The 21,104-nt window shown below is 40.5% G+C and overlaps 1 protein-coding gene across 1 annotated transcript; it reads left to right on the top strand.

Moving 5' to 3' along the window:
• The first annotated feature begins 4,920 nt into the window (after positions 1-4,920).
• Positions 4,921-19,466, top strand: LOC138354075 (mRNA decay activator protein ZFP36L3-like). The gene is made up of 2 exons (XM_069307790.1): positions 4,921-5,257; positions 19,315-19,466. Exons 1-2 carry the CDS (start codon positions 4,921-4,923, stop codon positions 19,464-19,466), a joined length of 489 nt encoding a protein of 162 aa, XP_069163891.1.
• The last annotated feature ends 1,638 nt before the right edge of the window (positions 19,467-21,104 follow it).

The following is a 21,104-nucleotide window of genomic DNA, read 5'->3' as shown; positions in this document are numbered from 1 at the left end:
TTATAACTCACAAACGCTCTCTCCGCAAATAAAAACGGCCCCATAACAGAAGGTTACGCTTTGCAGAACAATTGTTTGGCTAATCGCTTTGCCTGACTCGAATCTAACCCCAGTTCCGTAGTGAGGTCGTCAAACCTGCTCTTTAATAGTGTCCCGAAATCCTTGACAGTGCTGCGGTCATCCTTCCTAAGTGACTGCAGATAAAAATGAGCCTCATCTTCTGACACCTTTTCCTTGAATCTGTCCCTAATCGCTTGGACAAACTGAGGCCAAGTCGTCAGGTGCTGAAACTCTGTCAGTCTCGCCAGTGGACCGGCTACGTCCACGCAAGCCCCCATAGCAAGAGCAATTTTCAAACTATCCTCTGGGACAGCCTCCAGCATCGAACTAATCTGACAAGCCAGTCTTCCACTCGGCGGTTACGTTCCACCTTAATAAGCGGCAACTCCGTGCCTCTGAGTGTCGGCAGAGTCAACTTGGGAATCAGACTCATAATTCCTGGTTTGTATGACGCGGGGCTACTGGAAGTGGTTGGGCCCTGGGGTTGGGAACTGGGTTGAGGTTGGGGTTTGGGTTGAGGTATGGTGTGGGTGGCCTTGGGTTGGGGTTGAGGTATGGTGTGGGTGGCCTAGGGTTGGGGTGTGGATGGAGGTTGGGGTTGAGGTATGGTGTGGGTGGCCTCGGGTTGGGGTTCAGGTACCGTGTGGGTGGCCTGGGGTTGGGATGGGTATAGGGTGGCCTGGGGTTGGAATGGGTATGGGGTGGTCTGTGGTTGGAATGGGTATAGGGTGGGCTGTTGGAATGGATATGGGGGTGGCCTGTTGGAATGGATATGGGTTGGCCTGGGGTTGGGGGAAGGGTGGGTATAGGAATGGAGGTTGGGGCTGGTATAGGAAGTGAGGATGGGGTTGGTATGGGGATTGAGGATGGGGTTGGTATGGGAGGTGGGGTTGGGGATGTTGTAGTGACGGATGAGGTGTACCTAGGTGTTGTGGTATTGGTGTTATGTGGGGTAGTTCCTGCTGTTGGTGGGGCTGTTCCTGTTCCCGTTGAACAGGTTGCTGGTGATGTTCTCTACCGAACGAAGTGGGACGTCCTACCGTACTAACTGAAGCCCCCCTGTCCAGCTCCCTGTCTGCCCTGTTGGTATGGCGTCGATGTTGTCTGTGGGGGAACCCAAGACGGCTCCCCTCACTCTTGGGACGAATCCTCGCGAGACTCCCCACTCATGTCAATAATCGTATCTGTACTGGGATGAAAAGATATCCTCGCCTGCCCTGTCCTATGCAGAACCCGTGACCCCGTCGTTTCAGTCCCACTGACCCCACCTGTGACGTCAGCTGAGCTACCTGAGCGGACCCCTGTGGTGTCGGAAGAGGTGCTGTCCTCTACACTTTCACTCCCACTGGTCCCTACTGACTGGTCACTGTCTGGGTTAAACATTTCCTGAGATTTCTGGTGTGCCATGTCTCTTTTAACTACCCTTCAATATGCCCTCGACCCGGACTCACTACAACCGTGATCTTACAAAAAAAAAAAAATCAACTCTTTTTCCAAGAGAAAACCAACGAAATTCCCAAAATAGGAAATACAACGATTATTCGCGAGAATCGCTGAAGTGAATTCAATGAATGAGTGTCTGCCCCGCACTTGTGTCTGACCGTGAAATATCCCGCAGTTCTATTACTGAAACCTAAGTCCTCTATGTTAAAAAAAAAAGTTAAAGAATCTAATTTATGTAAAACAATTAAAATGACAACAGTAACTAATGCGCAGACCTCGTGATGGATTAGATAAAGAATATTTACTGTACTTTAACACTAAACGCACTTGAAGTGAGCAGCGTAGCCACTGATGACTGATGGAGCGGGACCAGCTGCACTGAAAAAAACTAAGTCCAGCGCTTTTTTGCTTAAACGCTGAAAAATCACAACTTTTATTCTGAAGGGAAGTAACTAGTTTTACTTTACTAAACCATTCTAGCAATCACTGCAGACACCCAGGACATATATTTGCTTGGCAAAATTGAATTTGTTATCAAAAACTGCATTTTTACTCATATGCTGGACTCTGCCAATTTTCCTGCACTCGAACAAAAAAAATCTATCACCCTAATATTACAAAACTCCCTTAATTCGCAAAAATGGGTTTCTCGTTCCCAGATATAAATACGTTATTATTTAATACTGATGCTGTATACAGAACAATACTGACACCTCGGGCGGTTTCAACACTCACGAATTCGACTTTTCGTCAAAATCCGAGGTTTTCACCTCAAGTGGACTCTGACAAAATTACAACACGATTTTCTCGAAAAATAACTGAATTCGACAAAAATGTAATTATCACTGTTTATGCTTAAGAACAGAATTACGTCCCTTGTGCACACTTGAGGGTAATACTGGCCCTACAATATACATGAAACATGAGAATTCGAATTTTCGCCAAAATGTACGATTCTAGCCCAAGCTGGACTTAGAAAATTTTCCACCTACGTTTCTACTGAAAACAGAATTCTAAGTCTAAAAACGCAATTCTACTGTCTTACTGGTAAAACTAGAAAATATAATTCGCATCGACTGGGAAATCCTAATGACACCCAGATCATACACGTGACCCACGAATACAAATTAATTACAGTTAACGACTTTCCGGCGTTGACTTAGCCGAAAACTTATCCCAAAATCCTTAGAAATATTTCCACGTGCTCTCTCAAACATTTACAACGAAAATTACTATCTCTTAACAAACTCCTTCACTAACTATAGTGACCGACATATAGCTCTAAGTCCAGAGGATTAACTACGCACTAGAAAACCACACCTTTGACTTAGACTAATACAACAGGGACTAGCAAAACTTAATGTACATACTTAGCCTAATATACAAGAAAATACTAACACTTGGGAAAAAAAATTTAACCGGGGATTGAATTTAGGGAAAAACAGTTAATCTCTAGAACAACGCAAATAAACGGAATTACTTTATAAGTTTAAGTATACTTAATTCAATGATACACTCGACTTAATCCTATAATTGCTCCTACCAGCTCGCCGTACCGCACCTAGCCTAGGGGTCTCGACCATCTAGATTCTAACAGAGCGACACTCAGCTTTCAGCAACAATTAAAACTAGAGACGACTCAACCTCCACTAAGTGTGCGATCACTTAGTCATTGAATCGCTGCTAGGTAGGTTACTAGTCCATCCCTCGGAGGCCGCAACGCCCTTCACGGATTTACGTTTTTCCCAGCGTTTTGGGTCGTCTAACAACGCCCTCGGACTATCTCCTGGCGTCCCACAGATAAGACAGCTCACAAGGAACTGCTGTTGAGAGTATGGCGGCTCCCAACACCTCTGAATCAATTGCAATGGGTCGAGTAAGGTACCCAGTCCAATCAACTCGGAGCGGTCTCCTACTCAATAATCTTAACAGCCTAATCAAACTAACTAAACCTTAATCGTATCAGACCGCACGACTACGATTCCCCAATCCCCACTCAACCGCACTGTTGTGAGGTGCACTGCTAATCCTGGCCCGCGGCTGACTCCCTAGCATCCACTCACATGTCCGATGGCTAGACGCGTGAGCCTTTCAACAATTTCAAACAAAATTGTTGAAACCACCGCTGTGCACCATTGTAACACGGTGAGGGGGTTCTCAAATGATCTTTTCTCCCTTTACTCTCCCTCTGCCCATATCTTACTTTTGTTCTCTACCAAGGGACCCCAAAACTTTCACTTAAGCCGACCCCACGCCACGTGGTCTCAAGACGATTGACCGACTTTAGATTCTACAACCCGTATGACGTGGACTAGGCTTCTAGCAAAACCCTAGAGTCGCCTTTCCGCCGCCACCACCAGACCAGTTACCCTGAGCAATGATCGAGGTCTGGATCGATCATGCTAATCAATAACTTTGGGGCTTTATCCCCACTAGTAACATATACCCTTGGATCTTAAGTGTGGAATTAAAAATCAATGGGAATACTGAATTATGATTCGGTGTTAGAATCGGCGCCCAATTCAACTCTGCCTCGTGGGGACCATGTGACAAGAACAAATTCACATAAATATAACACACACATGGAAAATAATGCAAATGCAAATTAATAACTAATTAATTTATTCAAAACTAAAACAAACTGTAAGAAATGGCACTCCCTAAACTTGAACACTCCCTAATTGACCAGATCGGCAATGAGTGACCTATTCCCTACAATTACTCGTAAAGCAACTCTACCTTCGTCGACCAGCTAGATGTTCGTGCTGTCTGGAGGCTGATGATAGGAAGGTCACCTTCCCGAGCTGCTACTCAAACCACACTGATCTCTGCTCGGCTAGCCCTACCCAGACCAGAGCATTGTATCTTTCCGCCTAGTCTAAGTTTTACCAAGTTACTAGCACGGCTTAAGTTTTAACAACTAACCTCTGTTGCACTGAATGATCCAGATTGGTTGAATTATTTATCTGAAGTTAAATTACACAAGCATCTTAAGGAAGAGCTACTCCCGATCACAAAATGGTTATTTGACCTTTGAGAAATTGAGGACATGGAATCCTCTGGTGACCTATGACCGCCAGGTCACTCCGCCTTATAGCCTAGTTCTGGCTCGTGACGTCACTGATAGTGACTTAACTCACGTCTCCTAATAATTAGAATACTTTTGATATTATAAATTAATACTATACAATACAATTTGAATACAAAATGAATAGAGGTTAATTTCTCTAAATAAGTGAATACTATAGAATGATTCCTTATACGAAACTATGAACAAAGACGCCAGCCATTTTGTAACTCAGACTTGCTAATCCCCAGTGGAATGCGTAATGTTGAGGTCAGGTCCCTACACGAGACTTCTGGAACCTTCTGGATAATTCTTACAACAAACCTAGTTTGTAACATGGTAATGACACCATGGCTGGTGGTGACGTCATGGCTGGTGATGACACCATGGCTGGTGGTAATGCCATGGCTGGTGGTGACACTATAGCTGTTGGTGATGCCATGGCTGGTGGTGACGCCATTGCTAGTGGTGACGCCATCACTGGTGGTGACACCATGGCTGATGATGATGCAATGGCTGGTGGTGATTTCATGGCTGGTGGTGATGCCATGGCTGGTGGTGAAGCCATGGCTGGTGGTGATGCCATGGCTGGTAGTGACTCCATGGCTGATGGTAATGCCATCGCTGGTGGTGATGGCATGGCTGATGGTGATGCCAATATGGCTGGTGATGACGCCATGGCTTGTGGTAACGCAATGGGTGGTGGTGACGCCATGGCTGGTGATGACACCAGTAGTAGTAGGGATGAAGAATCAGCAGTCTCTTTTTTTGGGGGGAAAAGAGGCCCATACAAATTCAGGGGTTTCAGGTAAATTAGGGAAGAGGACGATACGGCACACCGGATTCAACGAACTTTGGAAAGAGGCCCATATGTCTTCAGGGGTTTCAGGTGAATTTGGGCAGATACTAATTTGGAATTAAGTAATTCTTATGAGGAAAATAATTTCTGAGATCTTAGAAGTTTGTTAAGAGTGCCTTTGAGAAAAATACGATCATAGAAGTTTGTTAAGAGATCTTATGGGAGAAATTCAAATTCCTCTTTAGCGCTTCATGGTTTTCAGGTGAATTTGGGCAGTCACAGATTTGGAATTAAGGAATTCTTATGAGGAAAATAATTTCTGATATTTTAGAAGTTTGTTAAGAGTTCTTATGATGAAAATAAGTAGGAAAATATTAAAGAAAATTCAGAAAAAAATCCAATTTAGGACACAGCATTTCCACGTAAAACTCTGCGGACATATTTTACCTGTTTTCAAAACCTCGTAATTTTCAAAGACCATTTTCAGGGAATATTGTCTTAAACGTTTTGTTAAGGAAAACAGACATCTTAGTCATGACTTTAAGTTTTATAACCATTTATGGCTGTTTCACCTGTAAAGACCCAAAAATAGTCAGAGACAGTTTAAAGCTCAAATTTCATCAGAGGCCAGTTTATGCCTGAAAATAATCAGAGTCAAGTTTTACCCTGAAAATTAACAAGAGTCCTGTTGTTAACCTAAATTTTTCAGAGTCCACTTTGGGAGCAAAATTCTTCAGAGTCCAGTTTGTACCAGAAAATATTCAGAGACCAGTTGTAGACAGAAATTCATCAGAGTCCAGTTTATGCCTGAAAATAATCAGAGTCAAGTCTTACTCTGAAAATTAACAGAGTCCACTTTGTGCCCAAAAATATTCTGAGTCCACTCTGTGAGCAAAATTAGTCAGAGTCCGTTTGTAGACGGAAATTCGCCAGAGTCCAGTAAAGACCAAAAATTCATCAGAGTCCAATTTGTGTTAAAAATATTCAGAGTCAAGTTCATGATCGAAATTAATCAGAGCCCAATTGAAGACCAAAATTTGTTAGAAACCACATTTTCGCTACTAATAGCCCAATTTCCATGAAATTTAAACAGTCATATTCCAGACGTAGTGAAATATATGAAGTCAGTAAGCAAGTTTTAGCTCCTGTCTCCCTCCATAGTTCCCTCTCGTATCTTCGATAATACCTATTCAATTTCCCTGAAACTTATACCCTCTGTATATCAGACACAGTAAATAAGATCAAGTCAGTTACTGAGCTCCAGCTCATGTCCTCCACCTTAGTTCAATGTTCATCAAATTAATTCAGATCAAGTCCCTCTCCAGTCTATCAAAGTAATCATCATGGCCTTTAATACCCTTTCTGTACTCAGTTATGTAATATTCACACAGTCATATAACACCTTTACCTTCAATTCCTTTTGTTTACCCAAGTAAGCAATAATCACACGGTCAAAATCTTACCTTACCCTTTCCCTCCCTTACCTTCTTATCCCCCAACTTATCCAAACCTTCAATAATCGTACTGTATTTGCATATTTTCTCTATATTCACTGTGTTCTTCACATTCTTTTCCATGTTTTGTGTGTTCACTCCATGTTCTACAAATGTTCACAGCGTGCTCAGTTCATATTTTTTCACCAGTTTCTCAATTTTTCTCTGTTTTCTACCAATTTCCTCGTATGTTCACTATGTTCTTTGTCACGTTTTCATGGACGTCATATGTTCTCTGTACAACTTTTATAGTCAATATTCATGTTCTCAATGTTCTTAGCTTGTTCTTCACATGTTCAGTGTTCATTTTTTTGTATTCCCTATGTTCCTTATCATGTCTTCATGTTCTCTGTAAGTTCATATTTCCTGCATGTTTACTGTGTTTATCAACTTTTTCTACATGTTTTCTGTGTTCCCCATATGTTCACTGTGTTCATTCCCTTATTTAGTCTCAATTTTTTATGTTCTTTGTTTCTTTAAACCAATTGTTTCTTCCATTCACTAACTAGTTCTTTGTCAAATATTATCAACCGCAATACAGTTCCCCCAACAAATTTAGTCACCCAGTTTTATTTGCAAAACTATGTCAAAGTAATTCTTGTAGTTAACTTAATATTTCTTACCATCACTGTTCTTAACTAAAATAATCTTTCTCTTAGCAAAAAATAGTCAAAGGAAACCTTCCAATACTGTTCATAACTAACTTTATCCATCGTCAAGTAACTGAAAATAGTCTTGTTCATCATTTCTTAACAGCCATTATGTTTCGTCAAGTAAGAAAAAATAGCTAAAGATATCTTTCATCGCTGTTGTTAACTGACATTATACTTTGTGGAGCACAAAAAATAGTCTCCGTCATCAGATTTTCATGTTTTTCCTCAACTAAAAATAGTCAAATGGAACATCGTTCTACACTTTTGTAACTAACAGTATACTTCAATGAGTAAGAAAAATAGTCAAAGACACTCTTCGAGATATCAAAGATTTACTCATTTCATCAAAGTTGCACTCAAAGACATCCTTTGAGATATCAAAGACACTCTTTGAGACATCAAAGACACTCTTTGAGACATCAAAGACACTCTTTGAGACACCGAAGTTACTCTTCGAGACATCAAGGCCACACTCAGATACACCCAAACTACTCTTCGTCCATCAAAGTTATTCTCAGAGATATCTAAAGTTATACTCAGAGACTTCTAAAGTTAATCTCGGTCATCAAAGTTAATCTCTAAGTCTCCTTCGTTATTCAGTGAAGCTAACTGAGACATCCTTATTCAACAAAGCTGTCCTCAGAGCCATCAAAAAGTTAAATACTGTCATCAAGTTAATCTCTAAGTATCGTTTCGTACATCAGAGAAGCTTTCTAAGATATCTTTGTTCATCAAAGTTATTCTCAGAGACATCCAAAGTTATTCTCAGAGACATGTAAAGTTATTCTCGGAGACACCAGAGTCATCAAAACGTATTCTCAGAGCTACCAAGTTATTATCAGAGTTATCATAGGTGTTGCCAGAGTCATCAAAGGTATTCTCAGAGTCATCTAAGGTAATCTCTAACTCACTCTCGTTCATCAAAAGTTGTTCTATAAGACATCAAAGTCATCTAAAGTTATTCTCTGAGCTATCAAAAATACTACTCATGTTCTCAAATGTCTTCAAAGATATTTTCAGAGTCATTAGAGGTAATCTCTAACTCACATTCGTTCGTCATAATCATTCTCTAAGTCATTAAAGTTGTTCTCTAAGACATCAAAGTCATTCTCAGAGTCATCAAAAGTTATTCTTAGTCATCAACGGTAATTTCTAAGTTACTTTCATTTATCAAAGTTATTCTCTAAGTCATGAAAGTTATTCTTAGTCATCAAAGGTAATTTCTAAGTTACTTTCATTTATCAAAGTTATTCTCTAAGTCATGAAAGTTATTCTCAGAGACATTAAAAATTAATCTCAGTCATCAAAAAGTTAATCCCAGTCATCAAATGTTATTCTCTAAGTAACCTTTCGTTCATCAGAGAAGCTTTCTAAGACATCTTCGTTCATCAAAGTTGTTCTCTACATCATAAAAGTTATTCGCTAAGTAACCTTTCGTTCGTCAGAGAAGCTTTCTAATACATCAAAGTTGTTCTCTAAGACATCAAAGTTATTTTCAGAGTCACCTTCGTTAATCAAAGAAAGTCTCCTTCTTCCAACAAGTTATTCTTTAAGACATCTTCAGTCATAAAATTTCTCTCCAAAATATAACTAGTTCAGCTTTTCATATTAAACCTGCACTTCTGTAAAATATATTTTCTTAGACACTTTACCTTTAAAACTGTTCTTTGTACAACACTGCTAAAACCTACCTAACCTATCCTCCCCACCCAATGTTACTTACCTAACATAACTTACCTATCCTAACTTAACTTACCTAACCTAACTTAACCCAACTTACATAACCTAACTTACCCTTCCTAACTTAACTAACCCAACCTAACCAAACCTAACTTAACTAACCTAACCTAACTTGCATAACCTAACCTAACTTGCATAACCTAACCTAACTTGCATAACCTAACCTAACTTACCCAACCTAACCTAACTTACCCAACCTAACCTAACCTAACATAGCTTACTTAACCTATCATACCTAACATAACCTAAATTAGCTTGTGTAACCTAACCTAACTTACCTTACCTAACTTACCTACCCTAACTTACCTAACCTAGCTTACATAACCTAACCTAACTTACCTATCTTATCTTAACTAACCTAACCTAACCTAACTTAACTTACCTATCCTAACTTAACTAACCTAATCTAACCTAACTTAACTTACCTTACCTAACTTACCTAACCTACCTTAACCTAACTCTGCTTACCTAACCTAGCTTACATACCCTATCTTACCTACCTTAACCTAACCTTGCTTACCTAACCTAGCTTACATACCCTATCTTACCTACCTTAACCTAACCTTGCTTACCTAACCTAGCTTACATACCCTATCTTACCTAACCTATCTTAACCTAACCTACATAACCTAGCTTACATAACCTATCCTAACCTAACTTACCTAACCTAACGTACCTTACCTTACCTTACCTAACTTAACCTAGCCTAACTTACCTAACCTATCCTTGTCTAACTTAACCTAACCTAACTTGCATAATCTAACTTAACGTAACCTAACTTAAAGTAAATTACCTAACGTAACCTTACATACCCAAACTGATGTAACCTAACTCACCTAGTCCAACCAGACATGACCTAACTTACATAATTATTCCTGCTTATCTTCTGTGTTTTGTCAATCAATGTCGCATATTCATTTGTTCGTTTCAATAGTTATTTTCTCAAATGATAATTTATGTATTTCATGTGCTATTTGTTAAAGATTGGGTATTTAATCATTTCAAAGGATTTTTGTTATATATGGGCATTTTACTTGTTTCAAGGGTTAATTTCTCAAATGGTCATTTTTGCATTTCAAGGGTTATTTGTTAAAGTTTATCACGTTGCTCATAAGTTGTATTTATTATGTTATAATTGTTCTTATTCTTCCACCCCTTAACCTAACCTCTTTAATCTTAGTGCATTCATTATTTTGGATATCTTTTGTTCTTATTCCCCAACCCTTTAACCTAACCTTTCAGATGTAGTTTATTGTGTTTTGACGTATTTCTTGAATATATTATCCTTTTCCTAACCTTTCAGATGTAATTTTGTTTCTCCTTTTTGTATATTTTACCCTAACCCACCATCCCACTTAACCTTCCTTCCTTCTTTTACTATGTTTTCACATATAAGTTCATTCTTTATCTTAGTAATAATATAAGTACAGTAGTAAAGAGACAGATCTACTAAGACTTGAAATTGAGAAAAACAAGAGAGCACGAGAGTGAGAGCATGGGATCAAAGAAGAGAGAATGAGAGTGTGAGAGCATGGGATCAAAGAAGAGAGAGAATGAGAGAGAGTGAGAGCATTGGAGCACTAAGACTTGAATATGAGAAAAAAAATAAGTGAATAAGAAAGAGTGAGAGCATGGGAGCATTAAGACTTGAATTTGAGAAAAATAAGAGCATTGGAGCAAATGAGTGAGACAGAGGGGGAGGAAGAGAGAGAGAGAAAAGGGGGGATAGAAGGAAGATATAGAGAAAAAGGGGGTTAGAAGGATGCAGATAGAGAAAAAGGGGGAGAGAAGGTGTAGGAGAAACAAAGTAAAAGAAGGAAGAAAGGTTAAGTGGGATGGTGGGTTTGGGTAAAATATACAAAAAGGAGAAACAAAACTACATCTGAAAGGTTAGGAAAAGGATAATATATTCAACAAATACGTCAAAACACAATAAACTACATCTGAAAGGTTAGGTTAAAGGGTTGGGGAATAAGAACAAATGATATCCAACATAATGAATACACTAATATTAAAGAGGTTAGGTTAAGGGGTGGAAGAATAAGAACAATTATAACATAATAAATACAACTTATGAGCAACGTGATAAACTTTAACAAATAACCCTTGAAATGCAAAAATGACCATTTGAGAAATTAACCCTTGAAACGAGTAAATGCCCATATATAACAAAAATGCTTTGAAATAATTAAACACCCAATCTTTAACAAATAGCACTTGAAATGCGTAAACCACCATTTGAGAAAAATAACAATTGAAAGGAACAAATGCCCATATATAACAAAAATCCTTTGAAATGCTTAAATACCCAATCTTTAACAGATAGCACATGAAATGCATAAATGATCATTTGAGAAATTAACTATTGAAACGATTAAATGAATATGCAACATTGATTGACGAAACACAAAAGATACGCAGGAATAATTATAAGTTAGGTCATGTCTGGTTGGACTAGGTGAGTTAGGTTACGTCAGTTTGGGTATGTAAGGTTACGTTAGGTAATTTACTTTAAGTTAGGTTATGTTAAGTTAGATTATGCAAGTTAGGTTAGGTTAAGTTAGGCAAGGATAGGTTGGGTAAGTTAGGTTAGGTTAAGTTAGGTAAAGTTAGGTAAGGTACGTTAGGTTAGGATAGGTTATGTAAGCTAGGTTAGGTAAGTTAGGGTAGGTAAGCTAGGTAATGTAGGTTAGGTTAGGTAAGTTAGGTTAGGTTAAGATAGGGTAAGTAAGCTGTCATGACGCTGAACCCCGGTTCATTCCGAACACAGCGATTACACAACACATAACACCTTGCCTCAACAACCGTTACTACCTCCTATACTCCTACACACACCAGACCGTTGAGGCGTACCACTAGGTTTGTACTGGAACACAATGAATGAACATATGGAAGGTATTTAAAGGCTGTCGGGTTTTGTCATTTAATTACAAAGAATAGACTCTGACAAATAATAACATATTAACATACTCTATTAGGTAAATACACTTCCAATACCCATAGACCACTTGACCTCCACGGTCACCACTTGCACTCGCAACTTCCACCTAAGTCCCTAATACGGAATGATTACTACAACGCTCCACACCCGGTTAGTCTTACATTCAATACTCACATACTGCAGACTTAACTTCGTCACTAAGATCATATCAGGCTCTCGCATACCTGTCTGCTACACTTCGCTGCTGCCGCAAACGGAGAACCAGAGGACTTCTCAGTTCAACTCCCACAATCAGACTGGCTCCAATCAGCCATCTACCTCAACCATTTCACCCCGCCTCTCAAGGAAGGTATAATCCGATTAACCTTATCCCTAGAAGCGGTAATCTTGTTCCTAGAAGCCTGAAGAAGAAGAATTCCTCTTTCCAGGAATTATTAATTTGGCTTAGTAGCTGCGGTCTTAATCACTTGACCTTTCTTAGATATGTGATCCATAGTCTGTCTACTTAACATGTACTTCCAATCATTATTCGTTAAGTGTTGTAGTAATGATCCTCTAGCTAATAATTCCTACTAACTTGTGGATTACAACACCACTCCCCTCCTTAAAAACGCATATGTCCCCATATGCATCATTGCAATGGTTCCATTAGTGCAAGGACCTGAAGGATGCACCCATCATATATGTACAACTAAAAAATCATCCAATAAGTTCATCATACACACGATGAAATAAATTAAAATTTTCCCCGACATGACTCACAACACTTCTCCAACATATACATTATATTCACATCATAGCATAGGTAAAATAGTCTGTAATAATTTTTCCCATCTCCAACAATGCACATATACCTAAACTGCTGACATATAATTACATACAAACATAACCATAAAATTACATGGACCAGAATGCTGGCACTTAACAGAAATGACACTAGTCATTAATATATACACACACATATATATCTAAGGTTCTTCATCCTTAGTAATAAGTTACTAACAATTTAACATCTTGCCCTGTACTGTTGACATAAGGGCTTATAATGGTCACACAATGTTTCACTGGCCTCCTCCACAATTGGCAGCATCACTTCTCTTGTCTTCGTGTCCCATGGTCGCTAGGTCATAGATCCTCCATGAACCAGACAAAACCCAGGCTCTCCAGCCTGGTGAATGTTGTCAATGTCCCATCGTTGCTCTGAGCTATCGTGATCCTGGCCTCCAGAGCAACGGAGATTCCTACCCCAGGGTCATGTTCCCTTGGGTCTGTGCTGACGTCTCGTTCCAGGGCACCAACCCCAGAACGCTGTAGATACCTCACAGCTCTCTGGTCATCCTTCCTTGCTGTGCTCACCACAGCTGTAGCACATTACTCTAGGCCCATCTGCCCAGAGTGTGTCCACCTGTATTCACACCTTCCCGACCGCTGTTCCTGCAAAATATTCCCTCGGAGCCCCCTGGCTTGATCCCATTATTACATGACACCCTTTCGGCTCCTTACTCTCTCCCCGTATATAGCCTGAGCGCAGCTGCAAAGCCATTGCAGCTGGCCCTTATCCCTGCTTTGATGTCAGGGGACGAATTTCGCCTATAACGTCACGTTCGCTTCACTTTCTCCCCCTTTTTTTCTGGAATTATTGAGTGTAGCCTCATGGCTTCCCTTGTACTCTACCTGAAGCTCTGTGACATGATCCCGGGAAACCTTCTCAAGCCTAACACTCAGTAATGGTGCCGATGAGGTAATATACAGTATATACATGCACATACATTATCACAATAAATACCTCATTAAAATAATTTCACAACTAATGTCACTAAAGTATCATACTGCCACTGGCTCGCCTCTAGCGAGATCCCTGTAACAATTAATGAGAATTTAGTATATCTTCTTGACTCGCCCACTGCAACCACCAACACCTGAAATTTTGAAATTCTACATTGTAATCTTATCCATTAGACTTACCCACTCCGACTTAATTAATGAAAATTTTAATGAAAATAATGAATTTTTATTAGTCTTTTATGAGTCTTGTAGATATATCGACTTGGCTCGCCTACTGCAGCCACCAACTCCTGCAATTATCCACATTTCATCTTATCCATAAGACTTACCCACTCCGACACACCATCACCTCTGGTCATCCCAACCACTGATGACCCCAATATAACGCCACACAACCCTACAACCACTTCCTGCGTCCTAACGCACCGACCTTGCTACGCCAATACTCACCTTACCGACCACTACCTGGCGCCCCTGCGCCACCATATACTCCACAACACCACACTCCATACCGGCGTCCAAACGCCACCAACACAACACACACGGCGTCCCAAACGCCATCAACACAACACTCGGTGTCCCCAACGCCATCAACACAACACACGGCGTCCCCAACGCCCTCAACACAACACACTGCGTCCCCAACGCCCTCAACACAACACACGGCGTCTCCAACGCCCTCAACACAACACACGGCGTCCCCAACGCCCTCAGTACAACACATGGCGTCCCCAACGCCCTCAACACAACACACGGCGTCCCCAACGCCCTCAACACAACACACGGCGTCCCCAACGCCCTCAACACAACACACGGCGTCCCCAACGCCCTCAACACAACACACGGCGTCCCCAACGCCCTCAATACAACACATGGCGTCCCCAACGCCCTCAACACAAGACACGGCGTCCCCGACGCCCTCAACACAACACACGGCGTCCCCAACGCCCTCAACACAACACATGGCGTCCCCAACGCCCTCAACACAACACACGGCGTCCCCAACGCCCTCAACACAACACACGGCGTCCCCAACGCCCTCAACACAACACCCAGCGTCCCCAACGCCCTCAACACAACACATGGCGTCGCCCTCAACACAACATACGGCGTCCCCAACGCCCTCAACACAACACACGGCGTCCCCAACGCCCTCAACACAATACACGGCGTCCCCAACGCCCTCAACACAATACACGGCGTCCCCAACGCCCTCAATACAACACCCGGCGTCCCCAACGCCCTCAACACAACACACGGCGTCCCCAACGCCCTCAACACAACACACGGCGTCCCCAACGCCCTCAACACAATACACGGCGTCCCCAACGCCCTCAATACAACACCCGGCGTCCCCAACGCCCTCAACACAACACACGGCGTCCCCAACGCCCTCAACACAACACACGGCGTCCCCAACGCCCTCAACATACACACAGCGTCTTCAACGCCATCAACACAACACACACGGCGTCCCCCAAGACCATTACCACCACAGGCATATGCCTTGCGCCAGAGCGCATCAAAACACCACGAGACGTCACCACCAATAACACCACCAATAAGTAACCAGACGTCACACACACTCCCTTTTCTCTCGTAATCCGTTAATTACCTGACCAACACTCGTCAGGCATAATTTCTTGTGTAGTGGCCACCCGCCACACTCTACCACCTGCGTTAACATACTTCAATGCTAATGTCTACAATACACCCGGTGTTACAACAACAAGTTATGCTACACATGCTACACCTTGGCGCTACAATGCCAACAATGTCATGCACTATACTACATCCATAATATCAACAGTCAAAACATGCACATTTCACTACAGTAAATACTATGCATTACGCTGGCGTTTAATAAGCCACTACACGTGCATTACACTACACACCCCGGCGTTCAAACGCCAATACACAACCATGCACTACACTTGGCGTCCAACCACCAATACACAACCATGCACTACTCCCTGCGCCACACACCCCCACCAACGGGACACGCTCCCCGTGTCCCAAGGTAACACTCTCCATAATGCTACCTGCACCCACTAAAAATCTCCATGGCCCTCTCCATGGTACACTAGACAGCGAACCCCAGACGTCAAATTATGCGTCGCTCGCTATGCGAAGGCGTCCATAATTCACTGCGCCTATTTTCTGTATCTATACCTGACAACGCCGGAACTCGCACAGTACTTTAGGAAATATTTCATTATCCTTAAAATATTCGATTTACACGTTACATGAAATTTAATTAACTTTAAATTACGTAGTTTTAATGTTTAATTTCACCTTAGCAACGATTTCTCACTATTTCCGCCTTACTAACGATATAAAACAAGCTCCAAGGTGCGGCTCGCTTGGCCCACCCATCGCTTGGCCCGCACATGGCCGCACATGGCCATGTGCGGGCTATGTGCGCTGTATAATCCGCACTACGAACACTGTATAATCCGCACTACGAACACTGTATAATCCGCACTACGAACACTGTATAATCCACACTACGAACACTGTATAATCTGCACTACGAACACTGTATAATCCGCACTATGAACACTGTATAATCCGCACTACGAACAGTGCACTTGTTTTGGATCCCGATGCTTCAGTGATCCAGACTTGCCTCTTAGCCGTCTCTCGTTGCGGGAATCTGGAAAGAAAGAAATAAACCCCACATGTGCCCCACAATGGCCTAGTCCCTTTAATTAACTAACTCCTCTGACCTGGTCTCACCTGACCCTTCTTTCCTCCGTCTAGTAACCACCATTCTCGCCACAACCCGATGTCTACCATTTCCCGAACATTCCCTCACCAACTAAACCAGAACCACACTTCCTTCATCTCGCAAAGTGTTCCAAAACCTGTTTGCGCTGCCACCAAATATCTCGTCTACCAATTTCCTAACATTCCCTCACCAACCAAACCAGGAACACAATGAAGGGACATATCGAAGGGACATATCGAAGATATTTAAAGGCCGTCGGGATTTGTCATTTAATTACAAAGAATAGACTCTGACAAATAATAACATATTAACATACTCTATTAGGTAAATACACTTCCAATACCCATAGACCACTTGACCTCCGCGGTCACCACTTGCACTCGTAACTTCCGCCTAAGTCCCTAATACGGAATGATTACTACAACGCTCCACACCCGGTTAGTCTTACATTCAATACTCACATACTGCAGACTTAACTTCGTCACTAAGATCACATCAGGCTCTCGCATAGCTGCCTGCTACACTTCGCTGCTGCCGCAAACGGAGAACCAGAGGACTTCTCAGTTCAACTCCCACAATCAGACTGGCTCCAATCAGCCATCTACCTCAACCATTTCACCCCGCATCTCAAGGAAGGTATAATCCGATTAACCTTATCCCTAGAAGCAGAAATCTTGTTCCTAGAAGCCTGAAGAAGAATAATTCCTCTTTCCAGGAATTATTAATTTGGCTAAGTAGCTGTGGTCTTAATCCCTTGACCTTTCTTAGATATGTGATCCATAGTCTGTCTACTTAACATGTACTTCCAATCATCATTCGTTAAGTGTTGTAGTAATGATCCTCTAGCTAATAATTCCTACTAACTTGTGGATTACAACAAAGCTAGGTTAGGTAAGTAAGGTTAGGTTAAGGTAGGTTAGGTAAGGTAAGTTAGGTTAGGTTAGGTTAGTTAAGTTAGGATAGGTAAGTTAAGTTAGGTTAGTTAAGTTAGGATAGGTAAGTTAGGTTAGGTTAGGTTATGAAAGCTAGGTTAGGTAAGTTAGGCTAAGTTAGGTTAGGTTATACAAGCTAGGTTAGGTTAGGTATGATAGGTTGAGTAAGTTATGTTAGGTTAGGTTAGGTTGGGTAAGTTAGGTTAGGTTAGGTTGGGTAAGTTAGGTTAGGTTAGGTTGGGTAAGTTAGGTTAGGTTATGCAAGTTAGGTTAGGTTATGCAAGTTAGGGTAGGTTAGTTAGGTTAGGTTGGGTAGGTTAGGTTATGCAAGTTAGGTTAGGTTAGGTTGGGTAAGTTAGGTTAGGTTAGGTTGGGTAAGTTAGGTTAGGTTATGCAAGTTAGGTTAGGTTATGCAAGTTAGGGTAGGTTAGTTAAGTTAGGTTAGGTTGGTTAGGTTAGGTTATGCAAGTTAGGTTAGGTTAGGTTGGGTTAGTTAAGTTAGGAAGGGTAAGTTAGGTTATGTAACTTAAGTTAGGATAGGTAAGTTAGGTTAGGTTAGGTATGATATTTTAGGTAAGTTATGTTAGGTTAGGTTTGGTTAGTTAGGATATGTTAGGTTAAGTTAGGTAAGGTTAGGTTATGCAAGTTAGGTTAGGTTTGGTTATGCAAGCTAAGTTAGGTTGGGTAAGTTAGGTTAGGTTAAGCAAGTTAAGTTAGGTTAGGTTAGTTAAGCTAGTTTAGGTTAGGTTATGTTGGGTAAGATAGGTTAGGTTATGCAAGTTAGGTTAGGTTGGGTTAGTTAAGTTAGGTTAGGTTGGGTAAGTTAGGTTATCTTCTTGAGGTTAGGTTAGGTTAGGTTATCTATAGGTTAGGATAAGTTAAGTAAGGATAGGGTTAGTTAGGTTAGGTTATACAAGCTAGGTTAGGTTTAGGAACGTTATGTTAGGTAAGTAAGTAACATTGGGTGGGGACGATAGGTTACGCAGGTTTTAGCAGTGTTGTACAGAGAACAGTTTTAAAGGTAAAGTGTCTAAGAAAATATATTTTAACAGAAGTGCAGGTTTAATATGAAAAGCTGAACTAGTTATATTTTGGAGAGAAATTTTATGACTGAAGATGTCTTCAAAAATAACTTGTTGGAAGAAGGAGACTTTCTTTGATTAACGAAGGTGACTCTGAAAATAACTTTGATGTCTTAGAGAACAACTTTGATGTATTAGAAAGCTTCTCTGACGAACGAAAGGTTACTTAGCGAATAACTTTTATGATGTAGAGAACAACTTTGATGAATGAAGATGTCTTAGAAAGCTTCTCTGATGAACGAAAGGTTACTTAGAGAATAACATTTGATGACTGGGATTAACTTTTTGATGACTGAGATTAATTTTTAATGTCTCTGAGAATAACTTTCATGACTTAGAGAATAACTTTGATAAATGAAAGTAACTTAGAAATTACCTTTGATGACTAAGAATAACTTTCATGACTCTGAGAATGACTTTGATGTCTTAGAGAACAACTTTAATGACTTAGAAAATGATTATGACGAACGAATGTGAGTTAGAGATTACCTTTGATGACTCTGAGAATATTTTTGAAGACTTTTGAGAACATGAGTAGTATTTTTGATAGCTCAGAGAATAACTTTTGATGACTTTGATGTCATATAGAACAACTTTTGATGAACGAGAGTGAGTTAGAGATTACCTTAAATGACTCTGAGAATACCTTTGATGACTCTGGCAACACCTATGATGACTCTGAGAATACCTTTGATGACTCTGGCAACACCTATGATGACTCTGAGAATAACTTTTGGTAGCTCTGAGAATAAGTTTTGATGACTCTGGTGTCTCCGAGAATAACTTTACATGTCTCTGAGAATAACTTTGGATGTCTCTGAGAATAACTTTGATGAACAAAGATATCTTAGAAAACTTCTCTGATGTACGAAACGATACTTAGAGATTAACTTGATGACAGTATTTAACTTTTTGATGGCTCTGAGGACAGCTTTGTTGAATAAGGATGTCTCACTTAGCTTCACTGAATAACGAAGGAGACTTAGAGATTAACTTTGATGACCGAGATTAACTTTAGAAGTCTCTGAGTATAAGTTTAGATATCTCTGAGAATAACTTTGATGGACGAAGAGGAGTTTGGGTGTATCTGAGTGTGGCCTTGATGTCTCGAAGAGTAACTTCGGTGTCTCAAAGAGTGTCTTTGATGTCTCAAAGAGTGTCTTTGATGTCTCAAAGAGTGTCTTTGATGTCTCAAAGGATGTCTTTGAGTGCAACATTGATGAAATGAGTAAGTCTTTGATATCTCGAAGAGTGTCTTTGACTATTTTTCTTACTCATTGAAGTATACAGTTAGTTACAAAAGTGTAGAACGATGTTCCATTTGACTATTTTTAGTTGAGGAAAGACAAGAAAATATGATGACGGAGACTATTTTTTGCACTTCGCAAAGTATAATGTCAGTTAACAGCAGCGATGAAAGATATCTTCAGCTATTTTTTCTTACTTGACGAAACATAATGGCTGTTAAGAAATGATGAACAAGACTATTTTCAGTTACTTGACGATGGATAAAGTTAGTTATGAACAGTATTGGAAGGTTTCCTTTGACTATTTCTTGCTAAGAGAAAGATTATTTTAGTTAAGAACGATGATGGTAAGAAATATTAAGTTAACTACGAGAATAACTTTGACATAGTTTTGCAAATAAAACTGGGTGACTAAATTTGTTGGGGGAACTGTATTTCGGTTGATAATATTTGACAAAGAACTAGTTAGTGAATGGAAGAAACAATTGGTTTAAAGGAACAAAGAACATAAAAAATTGAGACTAAGTAAGGGAATGAACACAGTGAACATACGGGGAAAACAGAAAACATGTAAAAAAAGTTGATGAACACAGTGAACATGCAGGGCATATGAACTTACAGAGAACATGAAGACATGATAAGGAACATTGGGAATACAAAAAAATGAACACTGAACATATGAAGAACAAGCTAAGAACATTGAGAACATGAATATTGACTACAAAAGTTGTACAGAGAACATATGACGTCCATGAAAACGTGACAAAGAACATAGTGAACATTCGAGGAAAATGGTAGAAAACAGAAAAATTGGAAACTGGTGAAAAAATATGAACTGAGCACGCTGTGAACATTTGTAGAACATGGAGTGAACACACAAAACATGGAAAAGAATGCGAAGAACACAGTGAATATAGATAAAATATGCAAATACAGTACGATTATTGAAGGTTTGGATAAGTTGGGGGATAAGAAGGTAAGGGAGGGAAAGGGTAAGGTAAGATTTTGACCGTGTGATTATTGCTTACTTGGGTAAACAAAAGGTATTGAAGGTAAAGGTGTTATTTGACCGTGTGAATATTACATAGCTGAGTACAAAAAGGGTATTAAAGGCCATGATGTTTATTTGAT

The sequence above is a fragment of the Procambarus clarkii genome, chromosome 61 (assembly GCF_040958095.1).
Source record: "Procambarus clarkii isolate CNS0578487 chromosome 61, FALCON_Pclarkii_2.0, whole genome shotgun sequence".
In the NCBI taxonomy this organism is placed as follows: Eukaryota; Metazoa; Arthropoda; class Malacostraca; order Decapoda; family Cambaridae; genus Procambarus; species Procambarus clarkii.
Note: the sequence above shows the minus strand (reverse complement) of the source record. Positions and strands in the feature narration are given on the sequence as shown.